The following is an 18,680-nucleotide window of genomic DNA, read 5'->3' as shown; positions in this document are numbered from 1 at the left end:
TGATTCCACTTGTATTAAGTTTAAAAGCTGCACAATCAAATGATGGTAATATAAGTCAGAATGGTGGTTACCTCTCGGGGAGTTACAACCGAAAAGAAACCTTCTGGGGTGCCGGAACGTTCGACATATTGACAGGGTGGTGGTTACACAAGTATAAAAAAATATAAACATGCAATGAGCTTTATAGCTAAGATTAGTGTACTTTATGGACTTTATTGTAAATATGCTGTGCTTCATTAAAACAGAAAAAGAAAATTGGAGTGAAAGAAGTTTGCAATTTAGGCAAAGTCCTAGTTCCACTCCTGCAAATACTAGCCGTCTGGTTTTTTTTTTCTTTTTTTTGTAATTTTTAAAATTTTACTGTGCTAAAATAAGCATAATATAAAATTCACCATTTTAAGTGCACAATTCAGTGGTATTAAATACATTCACCATGTTGTACAACCATCACCACCATCCATCTCCAGAAATTTTTACCATCACAAATAAAGTCTACTCATTAAACAGTAACTCACCATTGCCTTTTAACAAGAGGGATGATGGTAGAAGTCTTTTTATTTTTTTAGAGACAAGGTCTTGCTCTGTTACGCAGGCAGGAGTGTAGTAGTTCAAACATGGCTCACTGCAGCCTTGAATTCCTGGGCTTTCCTGCCTCAGCCTCCCAAGTAGCTAGAACTACAGGTGCACAACACTACGCCTGGCTAATTTTTTAAAAATATTTTTGGAGAGGTGGGATCACATGGCCGAGCGCAGTGGCTCATGCCTATAATCCTAGCACTTTGGGAGGCCAAGACAGGCAGATCACCTGAGGTCAGGAGTTTGAGACAAACCTTGTCAACATGGTGAAACTCTATCTCTACTAAAAATACAAAAATTAGCCAGGTGAGTTCGAGATGAGCCTGGTCAACATGGTGAAACCCCATCTCTGCTAAGAATACAAAAATTAGCCAGGTGTGGTGACACATGCCTGTAATCCCAGCTACTCGGGAGGCTGAGGCAGGAGAATCACTTGAACCCAGGAGGTGGAGGTTACAGTGAGCCGAGATGGTGCCACTGCACTCTAGACTGGCAGACAGAGCAAGACTCCATCTCAAAAAAAAAAAAAAAAAAAAGGAAAAGAAAAAGAGACAGGATCTCACTATGTTGCCCAGGCTGGTCTTGAACTCCTGGCCTCAAGCAATCCTCCACCTCAGCCTCCCAAATGCTGGTATTATAGGTATGAGCCACCACTCCCAGCCTGATGGTAGATGTCTTAATATTAGCCATGCAATCTTGGTCAAGATTTTAAAACAAATTATTAACTTTAAAAACAAATAATTCACATTAAAAGGATGATTTGTGTGCAACTCCAGTTACTAGATGTCAGCATAATCACATTTTCTTTCTTCTTCTTTTCTTTTTTTTTTTTTTTTCAGAGTCTCACTCTGTCGTCCAGGCTGGAGTGCCATGATGCGATCTCAGCCCACTGCAATCTCTGCCTTCCTGGTTCAAGTGATTCTCATCCTCCCAAGTGGTTGGGGCTACAGGTGTGTGCCTCCACACCTGGCTGATTTTTGTATTTTTAGTAGAGAGGAGGTTTCATCATGTTGCCCAGGCTGGTCTCGAACTCCTGATCTCGGGTGATCCACCTGCCTCAGCCTCCCAAAGTGCTAGGATTACAGGCGTGGGCCACCACACCTGGCCCATGATCACGTTTTCTGAACAACAGCACAGTCCCCTAATTTAGCAACTGGACTGTATTAGTCTGTTCTCATGCTGCTAATAAAGACATACCCAAGGCTGTGTAATTTACAAAGGAAAGAGGTTTAGTTGACTCACAGTTCCACATGGCTAGGGAGGCCTCACAACCATGGTGGAAAGCAAAGGAGAAGCAAAGTCACATCTCACTTTGCTCTTGGTAGGCAAGAGAGAGCATGTGCAGGGGAACTCCCCTTTATAAAACCATCAGACCTCCTGAGACTTATTCACTATCATGAGAACAGCATGATTCAATTACCTCCCACCAGATCCCTCCTGTGACACGTGGGGATTATGGGAGCTAAAATTCAAGATGAATTTTGGTTGGGGACACAGCCAAACCATATCATGGGCCAAACATGACACTCGAGTTAATCCAGAAGTTACACTACTGCCCTTCTTAGAGGAACTCTGTAATGGTCTTTCCACTTCCCATTTCAGAGTAAAAACCATCCCTTCACTCAAGCTCTCCAACCTCTCAAACCATCCATCAGGTCACCTGTATAATACATGTTTAATATTAAACGACCATAGTCTATAATGTCGGCAGCTTTTTCTCAATAGAGAAAAACAATTACTCACACTTCCAAGAAGCACACTCAGGTGCCTCCCTGGTCCCCAAAGGAAAATCAATGCTGGTTTGAAACTCTGAAAACTCCCTAGATGACAGCTCAAATGAAAAAGGGAAATCACAGTGGTTAAGGGAATTCTTAATGCAATAATGCAAGCCATATATGCTGGATTCTGCTTTTCCCCTATCTGATTCTCTGACATTTCTAAAATCTGCAAGTCTGACTCAAAGTACAGAATTTTCAAACTCTACAGCAAAGGCCAAGAGAGGAAAGGCTCTCTTGAAACCCACAATAAACCATAAAATCCAACAAATCACAGCACTCCTACTTAGAACAGAAGTGAAACCCCCTCAGAGATCCCACCACAGCCTCCGTCCCCAGCCACCACCCCAGAGCAGCAGAGGTAGAGCTTGCCCTGCCCCCTTCCATAAGGGGTTGGTTCCTGGGACTCAAGGTCTTGGTGAGATGACAGCTGGAGGCAACACAGGACAGCATTGGGCAAGCAGTGGGAGTTTTGCCTTTGGGGCACTGCAAGAGGACCTGGCATGACAACAGAGGTGGCGCCAGTCATGGTAAGAACAGGGGTGAAGCAGTAGCCGTGACCGGGGGAAAGCACAGGTAGCTGCAGCACCACGCTCAGGGCTGGAGGGTCTCTGGTGGGGAGTTAGCAGTAAGTGCTGCATCGCAGGGTTTGTTTTTGTTTTCAAGGGTGGGGAGGGAGTGGGAAATGCGAAAGAAGACTTGGGATCTGGGATCTCTATATAGGAGGTTCCCAGCAATCACACAAGAAGGAGGCAGCCCAGGGGGTGGTGAAGACAGCGGTGCTCCTTCTTCCTACCTATATGACCCAGGGACTGATGTCGCAGTTCCTCAATTCTAAAATGGAGAAAACATTTCAAGGCCAAGGCAAGAGAATCACTTGAGGCCAGGAGTTCAAGACTAGCCTAAGCAACATAGTAAGACTCCATTTCTACAAATAATATTTTTCAAAAATTAGTGGGGCGTGGCACTGCGTGTCTGTAGTCCTAGCTACTCAGGAGGCTGAGGTGGGAGGATCACTTGAGTTCGAGACTGCAGGGAGCCATGATCGCACCATTGCACTCCAGTATGGGCAACAGAGCAAGACCCTGTCTCCCGCTCCCCTCGCCAAAAAAAAAAAAAAAGAAGAGAGAAAGCAGTTGGTGTATCTCTAGAGTTGTGCCCTTAAAGCATTTTATTAAGAACATAAACGTTGGAGGCTCTTATCATCATCTTCATCATCGTCATTGCAGCCATTTTCCTAGTGCCCCTCCATGGTGGTTCTCCAGGCTGGTAGCAACGGAAGCATCTTTAGATTTACAAACAAAACTTCGGAAGGAGGGCATGAAGTATCATGCTGTATTAGGAATTGGGCAACTTGTGAGCCATGGAGCCCTGGGAAAGTCTGGATCTAGTGGCTCAGTTTACTCACCTCCAAAAAAGAATTTTTTTTTTTTTTTCTGAGACAGTCTCACTCTTTCACCCAAGCTGGAGTGCAGTGGCGCAATCTCAGCTCACTGCAACCTCTGCCTCCCAGATTTAAATGATTCTCCTGTCTCAGCCTCCTGAGTAGCTGGGAATACAGGCACGTGCCCCCACACCCAGCTAATTTTTGTATTTTTAGCAGAGACGGGGTTTCACCATGTTGGCCAGGCTGGTCTCAAACTCCTGACCTCAGGTGATCCACCCGCCTCGGCCTCCCAAAGTGGCGGGATTACAGGCATGAGCCACTGTGCCTGGCCACAAAAGAGAAGAATTTGAATCACCTAAGATCCTTCTCCCTGTTTATGTCCTCATTGCTATGAGACTGCATATGCTTATTAGGCTTAAACAATTTATTGATCAGTGTCACTGCATATTGTGCACATGTACTCAGAACACAAATAGCAGAGAATACAAAAATAAAAATACCCCACGCTGTCTGGGCTGATTAACTGAAGAAGGAATGTGCTGATGCCTTCACGATCCTGCACTGACTGTACTCATCACGCCTTCTGTTTTGTACAAGTAGTGGCTGCTTTTTCACCCTCCTTACATCAGAAAAACTGCACCATCAAGGGCCCGTGGTAAATGTCAAATATCATACTAACCAACTGATTGTAACCTCCACTTCAAACATGCTGATTTTTGACCACTGATCCTAAAACAGTCTTTATATTCATTCCACAAACATGGAAATGCCACTACTCATAGCCTAGGGCCTGGCTGCAGCAACATTTCACACGGGAAAGAATGTGAACAATGGGTCCTGAGCAGAGGGTGGGGCTCCCTTCCTCGCCCCCCTTCTCCTCTCCCCTTCTCCTCCAGCCAGTTCACCCACAGCGAAAGAGCCCTTAGAATATGGGGCCACCTAGTCTGTTAGCTGTAAAGGCTGAAGGGGATTCCAGCCATCCAACAGCCTTTCAATGAATCCTGCAGTGAGATAAAGCCCAGATTTCAGTGCCAGAAGGAAGCGGGCGGGGGATGCGGACGTCCTGGGGAGAGAGGGGGGCACTCCTCCTGGGATGCCATGCTCCTAGGGAGACTGCAGCGGCCCTCCACATGTATGTGGGAGAGGGAGGGGATGATTGGTAGGAGAAACAGCTCCAAAAACCTCCCTCCCTTCTTGTCACTGGGCTAGGGCTGCTTCTGTCGGGCTTGTGGCTTCTCCATTCCTGTCCCTCCCCCATCCTGAACACTGTAACTCAGCTAAGCTTTACCAAAAACCCACTAGAGGCTGGACGTACATCTTTAGCCTATGTCCACTTAGAAGATCTGTATGCTTTGTATATGGCATGAATGTCAAAGTGAATCAGGAGGCCCTGCCGATCAGAGTTAACCACCTACAGAGGAGGTTCCCATACAACCACGCAGAACACACTGAGGACAGCACTAAGCTGCAGAGAAACAAATGTGGAGAAAGCCCAGGAGGGGCTGGGGGAGTCCCAAGACCTCACAGAAGAGGCCATGATTCGGTTTTTCTCAGGCAGAGAGGGCAGTGAGGCATTCTGGAGGGGCGGGTGTTTTCCACAGCACCACCAGGCTGAAATGACCAACAGGAGCCAGGAGGCCCCCATCCCACATCACAGGGTTTGGCACAAAAGCCATGTCATGTGGCAGCACAGTTTAATGGCCAAGGGCTGCAAATACAGACCACGTGGGTCTGAATCCTGGCTCTGCCAATGCTTAGCTGTGTGACCTTGGGCAAATCACATCACCTCTCTGTGCTTTGGTTTCTTCACCGAGAAAGTAAGTATAATCATGGTACCCACTTCAGTGTTGCTCTGAGGATTAAACAAGTTAGCCATGCAGTGTGCTTAGGATAATAGTGTCTGACACAGTATGCATTCAACAAACACCAACTATAACAATAAGAAATGAAAATCATCATTATTGTTTTTACTATTGTTATCCTGTAAAAACTAAATTCAAATTAAGGCAAGGAGGAGGAGGAAGGAGGGGAGAGTTTTCAGGAAAACATGAATGCAATGCAACGGGGATTCCAGAGGGTACAATAGAACATGAAGCAAGTCATCAGCCTCTCTGAACCTCAGGCTCTTCTTCTGGTAAATCCATCCAAGAACAATATTCAGTAAAAATGTATAGTGTGCCTCCCTGTGATGCACCAGGCACAGCTAGGGATAACACATATCAGCTATTGTGTTCCATTTTGTGAGCCGGCCACACCCAGCTGACTCTGTCTCCTCTTGGACTGGGGGATTTTACGCTGCACTGTGGGTAGATGTGGTTCTGTCCTTCCCAGGCAACAGGATAAGTATGATGTGCTGCAGGCCAGTGCTGTGCCACCTCGCTCCCATAGGGCATGGAGTTTGGGTAGCAGCAAAGCTTTAAAGGGGAGCACTTCATTTCCCCTGCACCTTCCACAAGGAATTCCATTTGAAAAAGACTGGTAGCTTAAAAGGTTTCCTGGGGGTAGGACATAAAGACAAAAAACTGATCCCACGTGTCCTTCAAAACAAACAGCTGAAGGTAGCTACTCTTACTTCGTCACTGCTTTTTGGATGCAACATCAAAGGGAAAGCTACCAGTCTCAGTTACTAATTCTTGCTCCCTCTCTATTCACCACTGCATTTTTGGCTTTGTTTCCTGGCCACAGCACCACTTGAAACTTCTGGCTTGCTCCAGAAGATTCTATGAAGGTGTGCATTTCGGTGCTGCTTTGCTATTTAGTATGTATCTTCACTAACAGCTTCACTGATATTTAAGCTGCCAACCACCTGTATAAGAAAGCGTATAAAAGCAAAAAGTTTAAATACCTCACAGATTAAAATAACTAAGTAATTCCTCTCAATTCCACAAAGATGCAGAAAAGAATCCATAGCCCTAAAATCGTCAGATTTAACATAATCTGGTCATTACTGGTGGATAACATGTTATGGTTGGACACTGCTTCTCAAATTTGAGCAGACATCAGAGTCACAGGAAGGGTTTGTTAAAATGCACCTTTGTCCCGCTCATAGTGACATGGGAGCCTCAGGATCTGCTCAGCACATTCCTTTTCTGCTGAAGCAAGCTTAAGCCAATGTTTCATCATTTGCAACCAAGAGGGCCCCAATTAATAGACCTGGGCCTCGCAAATGGCACTGCAGGTTCTCTTCTTTCTGGGCTGTGCTCAGATACCACAAGGAGGATTTACAGGAGTGTCTGCACCCTCCCTGGGCACCCATGTCCCCAGCCTCTGCGCCCTGCTTTCTTTCACTGCTCCTTCAGTTCAGGCCAATATTGAAAGTCAGGTATTTAGACACTTCTCAAAAGAAGACATTTATGCAGCCAACAAACATACGAAAAAAAGCTCATCATCACTGGTCATTAGAGAAATGCAAATCAAAACCATAATGAGATACCATCTCACACCAGTTAGAATGGCGATCATTAAAAAGTCAGGAAACAACAGATGCTGGCGAGGCTGTGGAGAAACAGGAATGCTTTTACACTGTTGGTGGGAGTGTAAATTAGTTCAACCATTGTGGAAGACAGTGTGGTGATTCCTCAAGGATCTAGAACCAGAAATACCATTTGACCCAGCAATCTCATTACTGGATATATACCCAAAGGAATATAAATCATTCCACTAAAAAGACACATGCGCGTGTATGTTTACTGCAGCACTATTCTCAACAGCAATAACTTGGAACCAACCTAAATGTCCGTCAATGATAGACTGGATAAAGAAAATGTGTCACACATACACCATGGAATACTATGCAGCCATAAAAAAGAATGAGCTCATGTCCTCTGCAGGGACATGGATGAAGCTGGAAGCCATCATTCTCAGCAAACTAACACAGGAACAGAAAACCAGACACTGCATGTTCTCACTCGTAAGTGGGAGCTGAACAATGAGAACACATGGACACATGGAGGGGAACATCACACACCCGGGTCTGTTGGTGGGTAGGTGGCAAGGGGAGGGAGAACATTAGGACAAATACCTAACGCATGTGGGGCTTAAAACCTAGATGACGGGTTGATAGGCACAGCAAACCACCATGGCACATGTATACCTATGTGACAAACCTGCATGTTCTGTACATGTATCCCAGAACTTAAAGTAAAATAAAAAATAATAATAATTCAAATTAAAATTTAAAAAAAGAAAGTCAGGTATTTAGTTCTACTTTGGGTGGATTTGTCTCAGTGTTCCTGTTTTGACCAGTGAAACTCTATCTATCCATTTACTATAAAGCAAATATAGTGAGATGCTAACTCTAGGACCTAGGTGGTGGTCTATGGTGTCTGCTGTGGGATCCCCGGTACTACCGTAGAACCTCCCCGTGTGCTTACAAATTGTCACAGTAAAATATTGGGAGGGAAAATTACTTGCTTTTTTGTCCACCACCATTTCCTCTTTTTCTCTTCTGTTCTCTGACTTCCTTTTTAGTCTTTTTCTTCTTCCCATACCATAGGTGGAAAGATTAAAGTCAAATCAGAGGAACAGAACCAGGGCTGGAAAGGCCAAGCGGGCTACATTTCTTTCTGCTGCTCCTTCCCTCAAGCCCTATCATTTTCCTGCACAGAATCAGGCCTGGAGAGGACAGGAATCAGGAAGGAGAGCAAAAGGCCCCTAACATGCGCATGGTACCAAGTGCAGAAAAAGTTATTCAAAACATTAATTTTAAAAATTAACAATACAATAAAAAAAGTAAAACGATACAGTATAACAACTATGTATGTGGCAGTTACATTGCATGAGGTATCATAAGTAATCTAGAGATGACTTAAAGTATATGGGAGGATGTGTGTAGGTTATATGCAAACACCTTTATATCAGGGACTTGAGCATCCATGGATTTTGGTATCCACAGTGGGTCCTGGAACCAATCCCCCAAGGATACCAAGGAATGACTGTATTTGCTTTTCTGACATTTTGTCTGTGGAACAAGTTTCCAAAACATGAACCTATCGATGGGAGAAGTGCCCAGCATCTCATTCATTGTCCTTTAGAAACATTCCTATGCTTCCGGCCTTATTTTATATATTTTGTTTTTATTATTTTTTTGAGACAGAGTCTCACTCTGTCACCCAGGCTGGAGTGCAGTGGTGCGATCTTGGCTGACTGCAACCTCTGCCTCCCGGGTTCAAGCAATTCTCCTGTCTCAGCCTCCCAAGTAGCTGGGACTACAGGACTATGCCACCACGCCCAGCTAAGGCTAATTTTTATTTATTTATTTATTTATTTTCGGTAGAGACAGGATTTCACCATGTTGGTCAGGCTGGTCTTGAACTCCCGACCTCAGGTGACCCACCCACCTCAGCCTCCCAAAGTGGCATAAGCCACCCTGCCCGGCCGAGGCCTTATTTTAAATACTGCTTTTAAAAATATTTCCATATTCCAGCAGCTCTAATGGTCTGTTATTGTGGAATGTATGTATTCATTTAAAAATCTAAGTTTATATGTGGCTTATTGGATATAGAAAAAATAATAATAAACATAAAAATCTAAGTTTAAAGTGTGCTATTGGGTTGAAGATAATAAAAACAAAAATAATGGAAATGATGTTTGAATCCAGGATAATAGAATAATAAACAAAATTACACATAGGATGCTTTACCCACATTTACTCCTTATGGCAAAGGTGTTACCTTCATCTGAAAGACAAGGAAGCACAAGCTCAGGGGAGCTACACAGCTTGCCTGCAGCTTCACAGTGGGGAAGTGGCAGAGCCAGGATTCTAACTCAGGCCGGCCCCATACCCCCAAGCTCCTCCTGTTCCATCAGACCGCCAGAAAACAGGTGTGCTCATCTTTCAATAAATACTGAGTGCCTACCAGGTAGCAGGTCCTCTTCTAAGCACTAGGGACAGAGCTGAGGACAAAAAAGAAAGCATACAGTCCCTGCCCCCAGGGGGCTTACTTTCCAGCCATGAGAAGACAGACCTTAAACCAGCAGGTGTGTGCAATGGCACCAAGAGCTGAGAAGGAAAACAAGGCAGCAGGAGGAGGAGGATGGAGGTCAAGGGCACTTCCTATAGCGGCACCAAGTGCTTTCCAGGCAGAGGAAGCAGCAAATACAAACACAAACACACTGCCGCAGGAGTGCTCCTGGCAATCTGAGGGACAGCTGTCACCAGACACCAGCAGACCGTGCAGCTGGAGCTCCAGGAGCCAGGGCACAGAGGAACGAGACCACATCTGAGAGGGAGGGGACAGGGATGGGACCTGAGGGCATCGCTGGCCATTTCAAGGACTTTGCTTTTCACTCTGAGTGAATGGGGAGAGCCACTAGAGGGTTGACGCAGAGAAGTGACATGACTCAGGTGTTCCAAGGACCAGGACCAGGGCACAGAAGGGTGGGGACATGACCCAACTGGTCACAAGGGAGGCGGTGGGAATTGATTGGAGTTGACACGTTTTTAAGGTAGAAGTGATGGCATTTCACTGATGGACTGTGAGACGTGAGAAAAGGAGGGTTTAAGGGTGATGCCACTGGCTGTGGCCTGAGCAACCAAAAGGATGGAGTTGCTGTTTACACAAACGGGAAGATTCGGGGGAGCAGGTTAGGGGGTGGTGAGAGAGATGGAGAGGAAGGCATTGAGATTCAGTTTTGGACATGTTACATTGGAGGGGGCTTTCGGACATCCAAGGGTGATGTCACAAAGGCAGTTAGAGGGGTCCCAGCTGGAGATGCAAATCTGGACGTTATCCACTTAAGAGTGTTAAAAGCCATGAGAATGGACCCTGTCACCTGGAACAATGGTTCTCGATGGGGACAGGACTGTCCCTCAGGGAATGTGTTGAAAATCTGAGGGCACATTTTTGGTTGTCACTATGACTGGATGTGTTACTAATATTTAACAGGTAGGAAGACAGGAAATTCAGATGTCCTAAAATGCTCATGACAACCTTACACAAAGAACTGCTCCACGACCCACACACTTTTCACATATGCCGCAGGCACTGACACAGGTGGAACACCTTTTATTATTATCTGAGCCTAGAGCCTCCCTCCATTTGACTCATAAAAACAATGTGCCCCTTGCCTAGCTGTAAGGTACCCTGAACTTTCCAAAAATACATAAAACAAAGGGAGCCGGCACCATGCTTGGTTCAGAACTTCACCAAGAGTGTCTGCTATTTCAAAACAATCCCATCACTCCTTCTGCAGCAGCCTTCACCATAGTTGAGTCATCAACCCAACTCAAATCAGTCTGCATCTCAAATCCATCTGCATTGTGGCTGTCACGCCCATGGTGCTTTAAGGAGCATCTCAAGGCCTTTAGCACAGCTGCGCAGATGAAAATGCATGCTATCTAATACTTCCCTTCTGAATTAGAAGATCATATTAATTTTTCTGAAGTACTGCATGAGGTAGGTGCTACTGTCTATGAATTCATCTCAGGGCAGCTAAGGAGGCGCTAGGCGTTGCATGGTGAGAGCCTCTCATGTAAAGAAATGAATGCAGCTAGAAAAGAGATGAGTCTAGGAACGTGGCATGGGCCCACCCAACCTTAGAGACCAAAGGGATGGGGGGAGGAGAAAACCAGAGGAGAACGCACTCCCTGATGAAGGGTGTAATCAACAGTGTCCATGCTGCTGCAGGGTCCGGCAAGAGGGGCTTGAAGAACTACAACTGGATTGTGGGGGGCTGTGAAGATCGTGCATGACCTCGACCCCTATCCAGGGTGGTGCTTGGGGCAAAACTGCCAGGACATCCATGCAACCCAGGGCAGAGGACCTTAATTACTGTGTTAAACACTTTGCAGACCTCCTTTCTGGACCCCAGAGGGCCCCCACTCCCACCCGCTAGCTCCATTCCTTCATGTCCAGGCATGCTGGTCCTCCTGCGACCCTTCCTTGGCAGCCTCCTTCCCTGCCCCAAGAGGCCACTGGTTTGCCTACTGCCCTCTTCAATCCTCCCAACCCAGGGTATCCAGGCGCCCTGCCTGGCCCTGTGCATTTTGGTCCATACCCTGCTGAGTCGGGACTCAAAAGCCAAGGAAGTTGAAGACTTAGAACTCTTCATGCCGCAAGAGGCTGCAGGCAGAGGCCGAACCCGGTCTGGGCCGTGGCCCCCTGCTCTGATGGCTGGGTTCCAGGGCTTGGCTGCACTCCGCATGTTTGACTTCGTGGGTCTGTCCTGCAAAAGAGCAGAAAAGAAAAACATGTCTCCATCACTTGAACCTGCTGCATGACATCATCACACTTTACCCCACATACCACGTTACCATGGACTATCACAGAGTAGGAGCACCTATGATTTGGCTGGAAATAGAATATTTCTAAGATGGGTTTATAGGCTTTATACTAGGCTAATTTTTACAACTCCACAACAGCTTTTACCAAACTACTGAAACATATCCACATTACTGATGTCGTGACATCACTTTTCAGCAGAATGACCTGGCACAGCATTCCACCAAATACCCATACATTATGTATCTGTATCTCACATCCAGATAAAACAGGTCAGCCAGAGTCAACAAATAAAATGCCCATAAGCTTTGTGGCTTTAGGGTTGACAAAGGAACAATATACTTATTTTTAAAATATAAATGAATTACTTGAAAGAATTCACAGAAGCACAAAATGACTTCTTCTTCTTTTGGATAAAAATGGGTATCATAAAAAATTAATGAAGCATATTTTAATTGGTCAGACCCAACATTGTTGGGCAGAGTGACTGCCCTAACTATAATATTTTATGAAAGGAAAATTGTTCAAACCAGCAAGATGCAGCTGAAGACATCAGGGGAAAATCCACACAGAGATGTGGAAGGCCGCCCGAGACTGGCCAGCAGGGACTGGCGCTGTGATTCTTGAGCGAGGAGCGGCCTGGCCCATCCCTCACCCTCTCAGAGCCTCTGTTTCTTCTGTCAATAACATAACAGGACTGGATTAAACGCCCTCTTGGTTCTCTTCCAGCCCCAACCCTGACTCCGCCTGTCCCCATGGACTCAGGGTGTGACACAGGGCGCCAAACCCATGATGTTCTGTCCTTTCAAAGAACATCAGAAATGCACTTTACAAAACACCCACAAGTGACAACCACTTCTAACTGCCACTCTCACAGGGCACAGTGTGGGGGGAGGGTCTCATTAACTGCCCCTGGGGGATGGCGGCCAGTGCTAGCGTCCCTGGCTGCCTCTCCCCTCACGGCCTGTTAGCCAGCCATGAGAAGAACCACAGGCAGCATCCTGCTCAGTCTGTGACCGTGTTTCTCCTGACAATGTCTCTCTGCGAGGCCATCTACTTCCCGACCCTATTGAAACAGTGACCAGCTGGTGGCATGTGTCCAGGCATGCACCTGACTGAGCTCATGCTGCAGAGCTGATGGCAGCGGCTCTGTGAATGCTGCCACCGGTGGAAACACTCCTTTAAAGGCGGCGTAATTTGTTTTCCATAGTGTTTCCAAGGAAAACCATTAATGATTCAGTTACATAATTAGTTCAGAACCTTATGAGTCTCAGCTTTGTTCCAAGTAGGATGATTTTTTTGAAATTCTGGATTACAAAAAGCAACTTAATTATCGTGTATTTTACAGCTATTCGGCACCGATTATTTTTCTTCTTCAACCCACGATTTTTATTGCTGGTTTCCACAGCAACAATGAAAGAATGCATAGGTTGAGACCTATACAGTAACTAATTTCATGAGGACCTCCTCCCAATATAAAATGAATGAACAGAGCTGGAGTGACTCTTGAAGAGAATTACTGATGAATTTTACCAATTACTACAGAATCAACCAGCAACCTGTCAGTCTGACTCATGGAGATGACTTAATAAAGTATATGTTTAATCAAGACACCCTTTTATGTTATGATTAGAATTACTTAGAAATGACTATTACAGGCCAGGCACAGTGGCTCATGCCTGTAATTCCAATATTTTGGGAGGCCAAAGTGGGAGGATCACTTGAGTCCAGGAGTTTGAGACCAGCCTGGGCAACACAGCAAGACTCTGTCTCTACAAAAAACAGCCAGGCATGGTGGTGCACACCTATAGTCCCAGCTACTCGGGAGGCTGAGCTGGGAAGATGGCATGAGTTAAGGAGGTCAAGGCTGCAGTGAGCTGTGATTGTGCCACTTCACTCCAGCCTGGGTGACAGAGTGAAACCCTCTCTCTAAATAAAAAAAATAAACGACTGGATATTACAGGGCTTACTTTATGAAAACATAGGATGATTTTGCAATCTGTCTACATTTTCCAAAATCTGCCCAGGTTACCCCTGAAATGAAATGCCTTTTATTTACTGCCCACCTCCACCACAAAAGAGAAAAATATAGAGATGAAAAGCAGCAGGAAGAGGGTGGATGTTTTCCCTGTCAACCTTTTCCCCAACATTTCAGGAGTCTAAGTCCTCGGTTAAAGAAAAGAAGGAAAAGCCACCTCAGTCAAAATTCAAATATCTAAACTTCTCTCTTGATCTCTGGCAACAAATGTGTCGATCCTGTGGATAGTGCCCCTGACGAACATGCAGCCGCCTTTCCAGGGTTGGCGGGTGGCCCGCTCTGAGGCAGTGCTCTCCAGGCCCATGTTTGTTGCATCAGGCCTCTTTCCCTATTCTCTTGGACCCTCTGAATTCAACCCAACTATTCCCACATGACTGCACCCAGAAAATGCTCCTCATCCGTCCCCCTCCTGCTGCCCACACTCCCTTTCCTGAGCATCTTCGGCTTCACTCCCATCATTGTTTTCCTGGGCAAGGCCTTCCATTTTGTACCCATCCATCAGCCATACACTGCTCCTCAAATCCCAACTTCTTCTCAAATTTAAAATACACAATATAGGCTGGGAGTGGCTCACGCCTGTAATCCTAGCACTTTAGGGAGGCCAAGGTGGGTGGATTGCCTGCGCTCAGGAGTTCGAGACCAGCCTGGGCAACATGGTGAGACCCTGTCTCACTAAAACTACAAAAAATTAGCCGGACGTGGTGACACACACCTGTAGCCCCAGCTACCTGGGGAGCTGAGGCATGAGAATCGCTTGAACCCAGGAGGCAGAGGTTGTAGTGAACCAAGATTGAGCTACTGCACTTCAGCCTGGGTGACAGAGGGAGACTCCATCTCCAAAAAAAAAAAAAAAACCACAATATGGTGCCCTCCGTCCACTTGCAGGAAGGACTCCTACCAGAAGGGGAGTAGGTGCACCCCTAGGCCCACTCCTAGTTTCTTCAGGCTTCCTCCCAATCCACTTCCCACCATTTCTACTACCCTCCTGTCATCCCAGCCCCTCAGCCTGGCTCTCTGAAACCAGTTCATTTACATAAACGCTGTCATGAGCTGAGAGCAGCTATCCTATTTCATTCTGAGCCTGGCAAGGCACTGCTAAATGCTCTATGTAAATAGCTCAGTAACCCTACGAGGTAAGGGTCACCTCCTGCTATGATCTGAATGTCCTCCCAGAATGTACATGTTGGAACCTAACCCCCATTGTGGTATTAGGAGGTATGGCATCTGGGAGGCGGAGCCCTCATCAATGCAATTAGTGCCTGAGGGAGCTTGTTTGCCCCTTCCACTGAGTGAGGGCACTGCAAGAGGACTCCATCTATGGACCAGACAGCAGGCCCTTGCCAGACACCAAATCTAGTGGCACCTTGATCTTGGACTATGCAGCCTCCAGAACTGTGAGCAATAAATTTCTGTTGTTTATAAGCCACCCAGTTTATGGTACGTCTCTTATAGCAGCCTGAACAGACTAAGACATATCCATTTCACAGGTGGGGAAACTTCATTTCCCCAAGGGAGGTTAAGCAACTTGTCCAAATCTCAGAGTTTATCATGGAGCCAAGATTCAGATACAGTTTAAATTGGTCCCAAAACCTACATGCCTAAACACCAGGGACGGATGGCCTCTCTGAATAATCTTTGCTCCCTGGAGAGCACCAAGGCTGTAGATCAAATGCACCTGGTCCAAATTCAGCTCCACTGTTGACATTGTGAACTCGGCCATGCTTTTTGAACATGATTCTCTATATCTTCACCCAATAAGATGGAGTTATCCAGTGCCAACTTCATAAAACTGTAGAGACGAAAGGAGAACAAGTCCATCAGGTGCCAGGCACACAGAAGGCTGTTGACAACTAAGAGCCGCCCTCTCGACAAAAACTGTTGATGGTGTTCAACGGAGCACTGCTCTGCCTTCTGACTCAGCAGCACACAGTGATGGGTCAATTAAATATGTGTTCAGGGCAGGAGGCAGAGAGAGACATATCAGATCCAAGGAACATGCTCTTCTACACAGAGAAGACTATTTTCACTTGGAAATATGAAAGAGAGAAAGAAGCGAGGGAAACACACCTGCAGGGAAGACATTTCACAGCAATTAAAATTGCCCAGGGCTTAACAAATCCTGGCTGCTGAAAGATAAACACAGGTGGGAATGCTAGCTGAGTAATCGTTCTCTTATGGATGTGAATTAGTCATACAAAATAAACAGGCTCCAACCAAGTACAAGACAGTGAAAAAAAGGTTTCTATTATTAATCTCATGATTTCCTAAAATCCTCATGAACACCACAAAGGATCACATCGATCAAGGAATTACAGTTAAATCTAGGACCCCACACCCATGGTGGGGTGGGGGATGTCGTTCCAGGGGTGTTTTCTTTAAATTTGTCAAACATTTTATTTTCTTACCAAGTTTCTCTCCTCTCCAGAACAGTGTAGGACTTAAACTGCAACTCTTAAATTTCACAGTGTAAAGTATAAGAGAAAGGAGGGAGGGAGAAAAGGAGAGAGGGAACCGCTATTTAAGGGATACAATTAGGTGCTGGGCACCAGGAAAAGTCAGACTCCACACGTCTCCTGCTCCCTGAAAACACGCTGTTCTGCCACTAAATCGCTGCCTTCGGAGCCTGCGTTGGAGGGGTTATCTCGGGCCTCAGCTTCATTATCCTTTTAAGGCAAGAAACAGAAAGGCGATTGGGAAACCATTCTGGACGATCAGAAAATAATGACGAGTCTCCGGGAGTGGGAGAGGGCATTCAGGGCTCGGCTACAAGCACAATAAGCACTGGGAAGCGGAAGAGGCCAAAGCATTCAAGTCTGAGAACCAACAAAATAAGAATGTGCACATAGCTCAATTGCCAGGGGACTCAGCAGGAAATAGAACGTAAGTGAACCACATGTTGAAAATACTGAGCTGGAGCTTTTTGGAACTTGGGTCGAATTTGCTCCTGACCTCTTCTACAGCAGTAGTTCTAAGCCCAAGGGGCACATGGCAATGTGCAGAGGCATTTATGGTGTCACAACTTGGTGTGCTACTGGACAGAGCCCAGAGATGCTGCTAGACATCTGTAACCCAAAGGGGAGCCCCACAACAAGGAAGCATCTGGCCTACAATGTCAGCAGTGCCACGGTGGAGAGACTTCCAGAGAAGAATGAGAGCCCTCGGACACTGGCTCCTAGACCAGCCGGCACGTGATGTATCTGGTTAGCCTCCCACCTAATATGTAAACGTTAACACTGAAAATCTGGTTGGGGCGCAGCTGATGGAATCCCAGACTTCAGCAAATGGCCACAGGAAATGCTTCAAAGCTGATTATTTCCCACAGTCTTGAGATGAAAAATCATCCCAATAGCCTCAGATTCCTTCCCGGTAAATAAGGAAAAGAACAGATTTCCATACAGCATCAGAAGAAAAATTCCAAACTAAAATTCATTGATCCCATCAGCAGAAGTCACTGGAAAAAAAGAAGTGATAAAAACAAAAACTAAATGGAAAAGAACATTTGTGCATCACTAACCACACCACCTCAAACCTGAAAACAAACTCTGATAGTGGAGAAAGAAACTATGGACTCCTGCCAGAAGGCGGAGACCCATAAAGAATAGGGTGTAATCTGGAGACCCATAAGGAATAGGGTGTAATATGGAATAAGAAACAGAGGCTGAGGCAGGTCCAAAATATGAAATGCAGACCCAAGAGAGAGGCTATAATCTGGCAGCTATATTGAGACCAAGAGCTCAGAATCACTGGTCTGTGACGTCCTTCCGTCTCCAAAGCTGCCTCAAGCAACCAGCATCCCAAAGAGCTAAATGACCACTAACAAGTAGTTATTCCCTTACCTATAACATGGCTTCACATCAAAGGATTAAAGTGAATGAGCCAAGGCAGTAGGAAAAGGAGATGGAAATAAAATAAGAGCCCTTTTTTTAGGAATAGTGTAAAATGGTCTAGTGTAAACAGAATAAAAACTACAGTATAGGAGGGAACCAGAGACTTTCATATCTATCTAGGCTGCAGCATCTTGAGCCATCTTTATCAAGTCCTGGCTCCAGGTCTTTGCACATGCAACTGCCTCTGCCTGGGACGCCAGCTGGGAAACTGAGGTGAGCTGAGAAAGGAAGTGTTTACAAAGGTGTGGGCAGGGCTTGTAACAAAAGGGAGAAGCAAAAGGGAAAGTGCAGCACCCCAGAGCTAGGAAACACCTCACACACATCCTCTCCCTCCCTCCAACCTCACAGCCAGTGCTGCCCAAAGGCTCAGGGAAGGCATGGGACACGAGTACAGTGTCTATGGTCGCCTGCCCTGGTGCAGAGCTGGAGGAAGAAGACAGAGATATGGCGCGGCAAACAGGAGGCCCGGGACGCCCGCTCAGCTCCCATGGCCCAGCTAACTTCAACACCACCTTCCAAAGTGTGCTCAAGTCTCTCCCCTCCAGAAAATCTTCTCCTAGTCTGAGAGGGTCTCATAAGTATGCCTCTCCTTGTTGGTAAGCCCTTCCCAGGGGCAGCCTCCTGGCATCTGCCTGTGTACAGCCAGCCTCAGCCTGGGGCACAGAACCCTGAATAACCAGCTTCAGCCCTGACTTCCCTATTTCTGTCATCGGCACAGCCTTTCTCTTGCTCTTCCAGACTCAAAACCTCAGTCTTCTTGGACTCCTCTCTAGGGCTCCCATTTCTCAAATTCAC

General features: G+C 46.2%; 1 protein-coding gene across 9 annotated transcripts in view; it reads right to left on the bottom strand.

The window, feature by feature from the left end:
* Positions 1-18,680, bottom strand: part of SPECC1 (sperm antigen with calponin homology and coiled-coil domains 1) — a 295,377-nt gene that overhangs the window by 218,595 nt on the left and 58,102 nt on the right. For 8 of the 9 annotated variants that reach the window (XM_030828445.1, XM_030828444.1, XM_030828453.1 and 5 more), the window contains one exon: positions 11,737-11,904. In XM_030828445.1, the coding sequence (XP_030684305.1) occupies positions 11,737-11,883 (147 nt within the window). In that variant the 5' untranslated portion in view covers positions 11,884-11,904. Of the gene's footprint in view, positions 1-11,736; positions 11,905-12,490; positions 12,727-18,680 lie in introns of those variants that run through there. The other variant, XM_030828449.1, reaches the window with a different exon arrangement.

The sequence above is a fragment of the Nomascus leucogenys genome, chromosome 14 (genome assembly GCF_006542625.1).
Source record: "Nomascus leucogenys isolate Asia chromosome 14, Asia_NLE_v1, whole genome shotgun sequence".
NCBI lineage: Eukaryota > Metazoa > Chordata > Mammalia > Primates > Hylobatidae > Nomascus > Nomascus leucogenys.
Note: the sequence above shows the minus strand (reverse complement) of the source record. Positions and strands in the feature narration are given on the sequence as shown.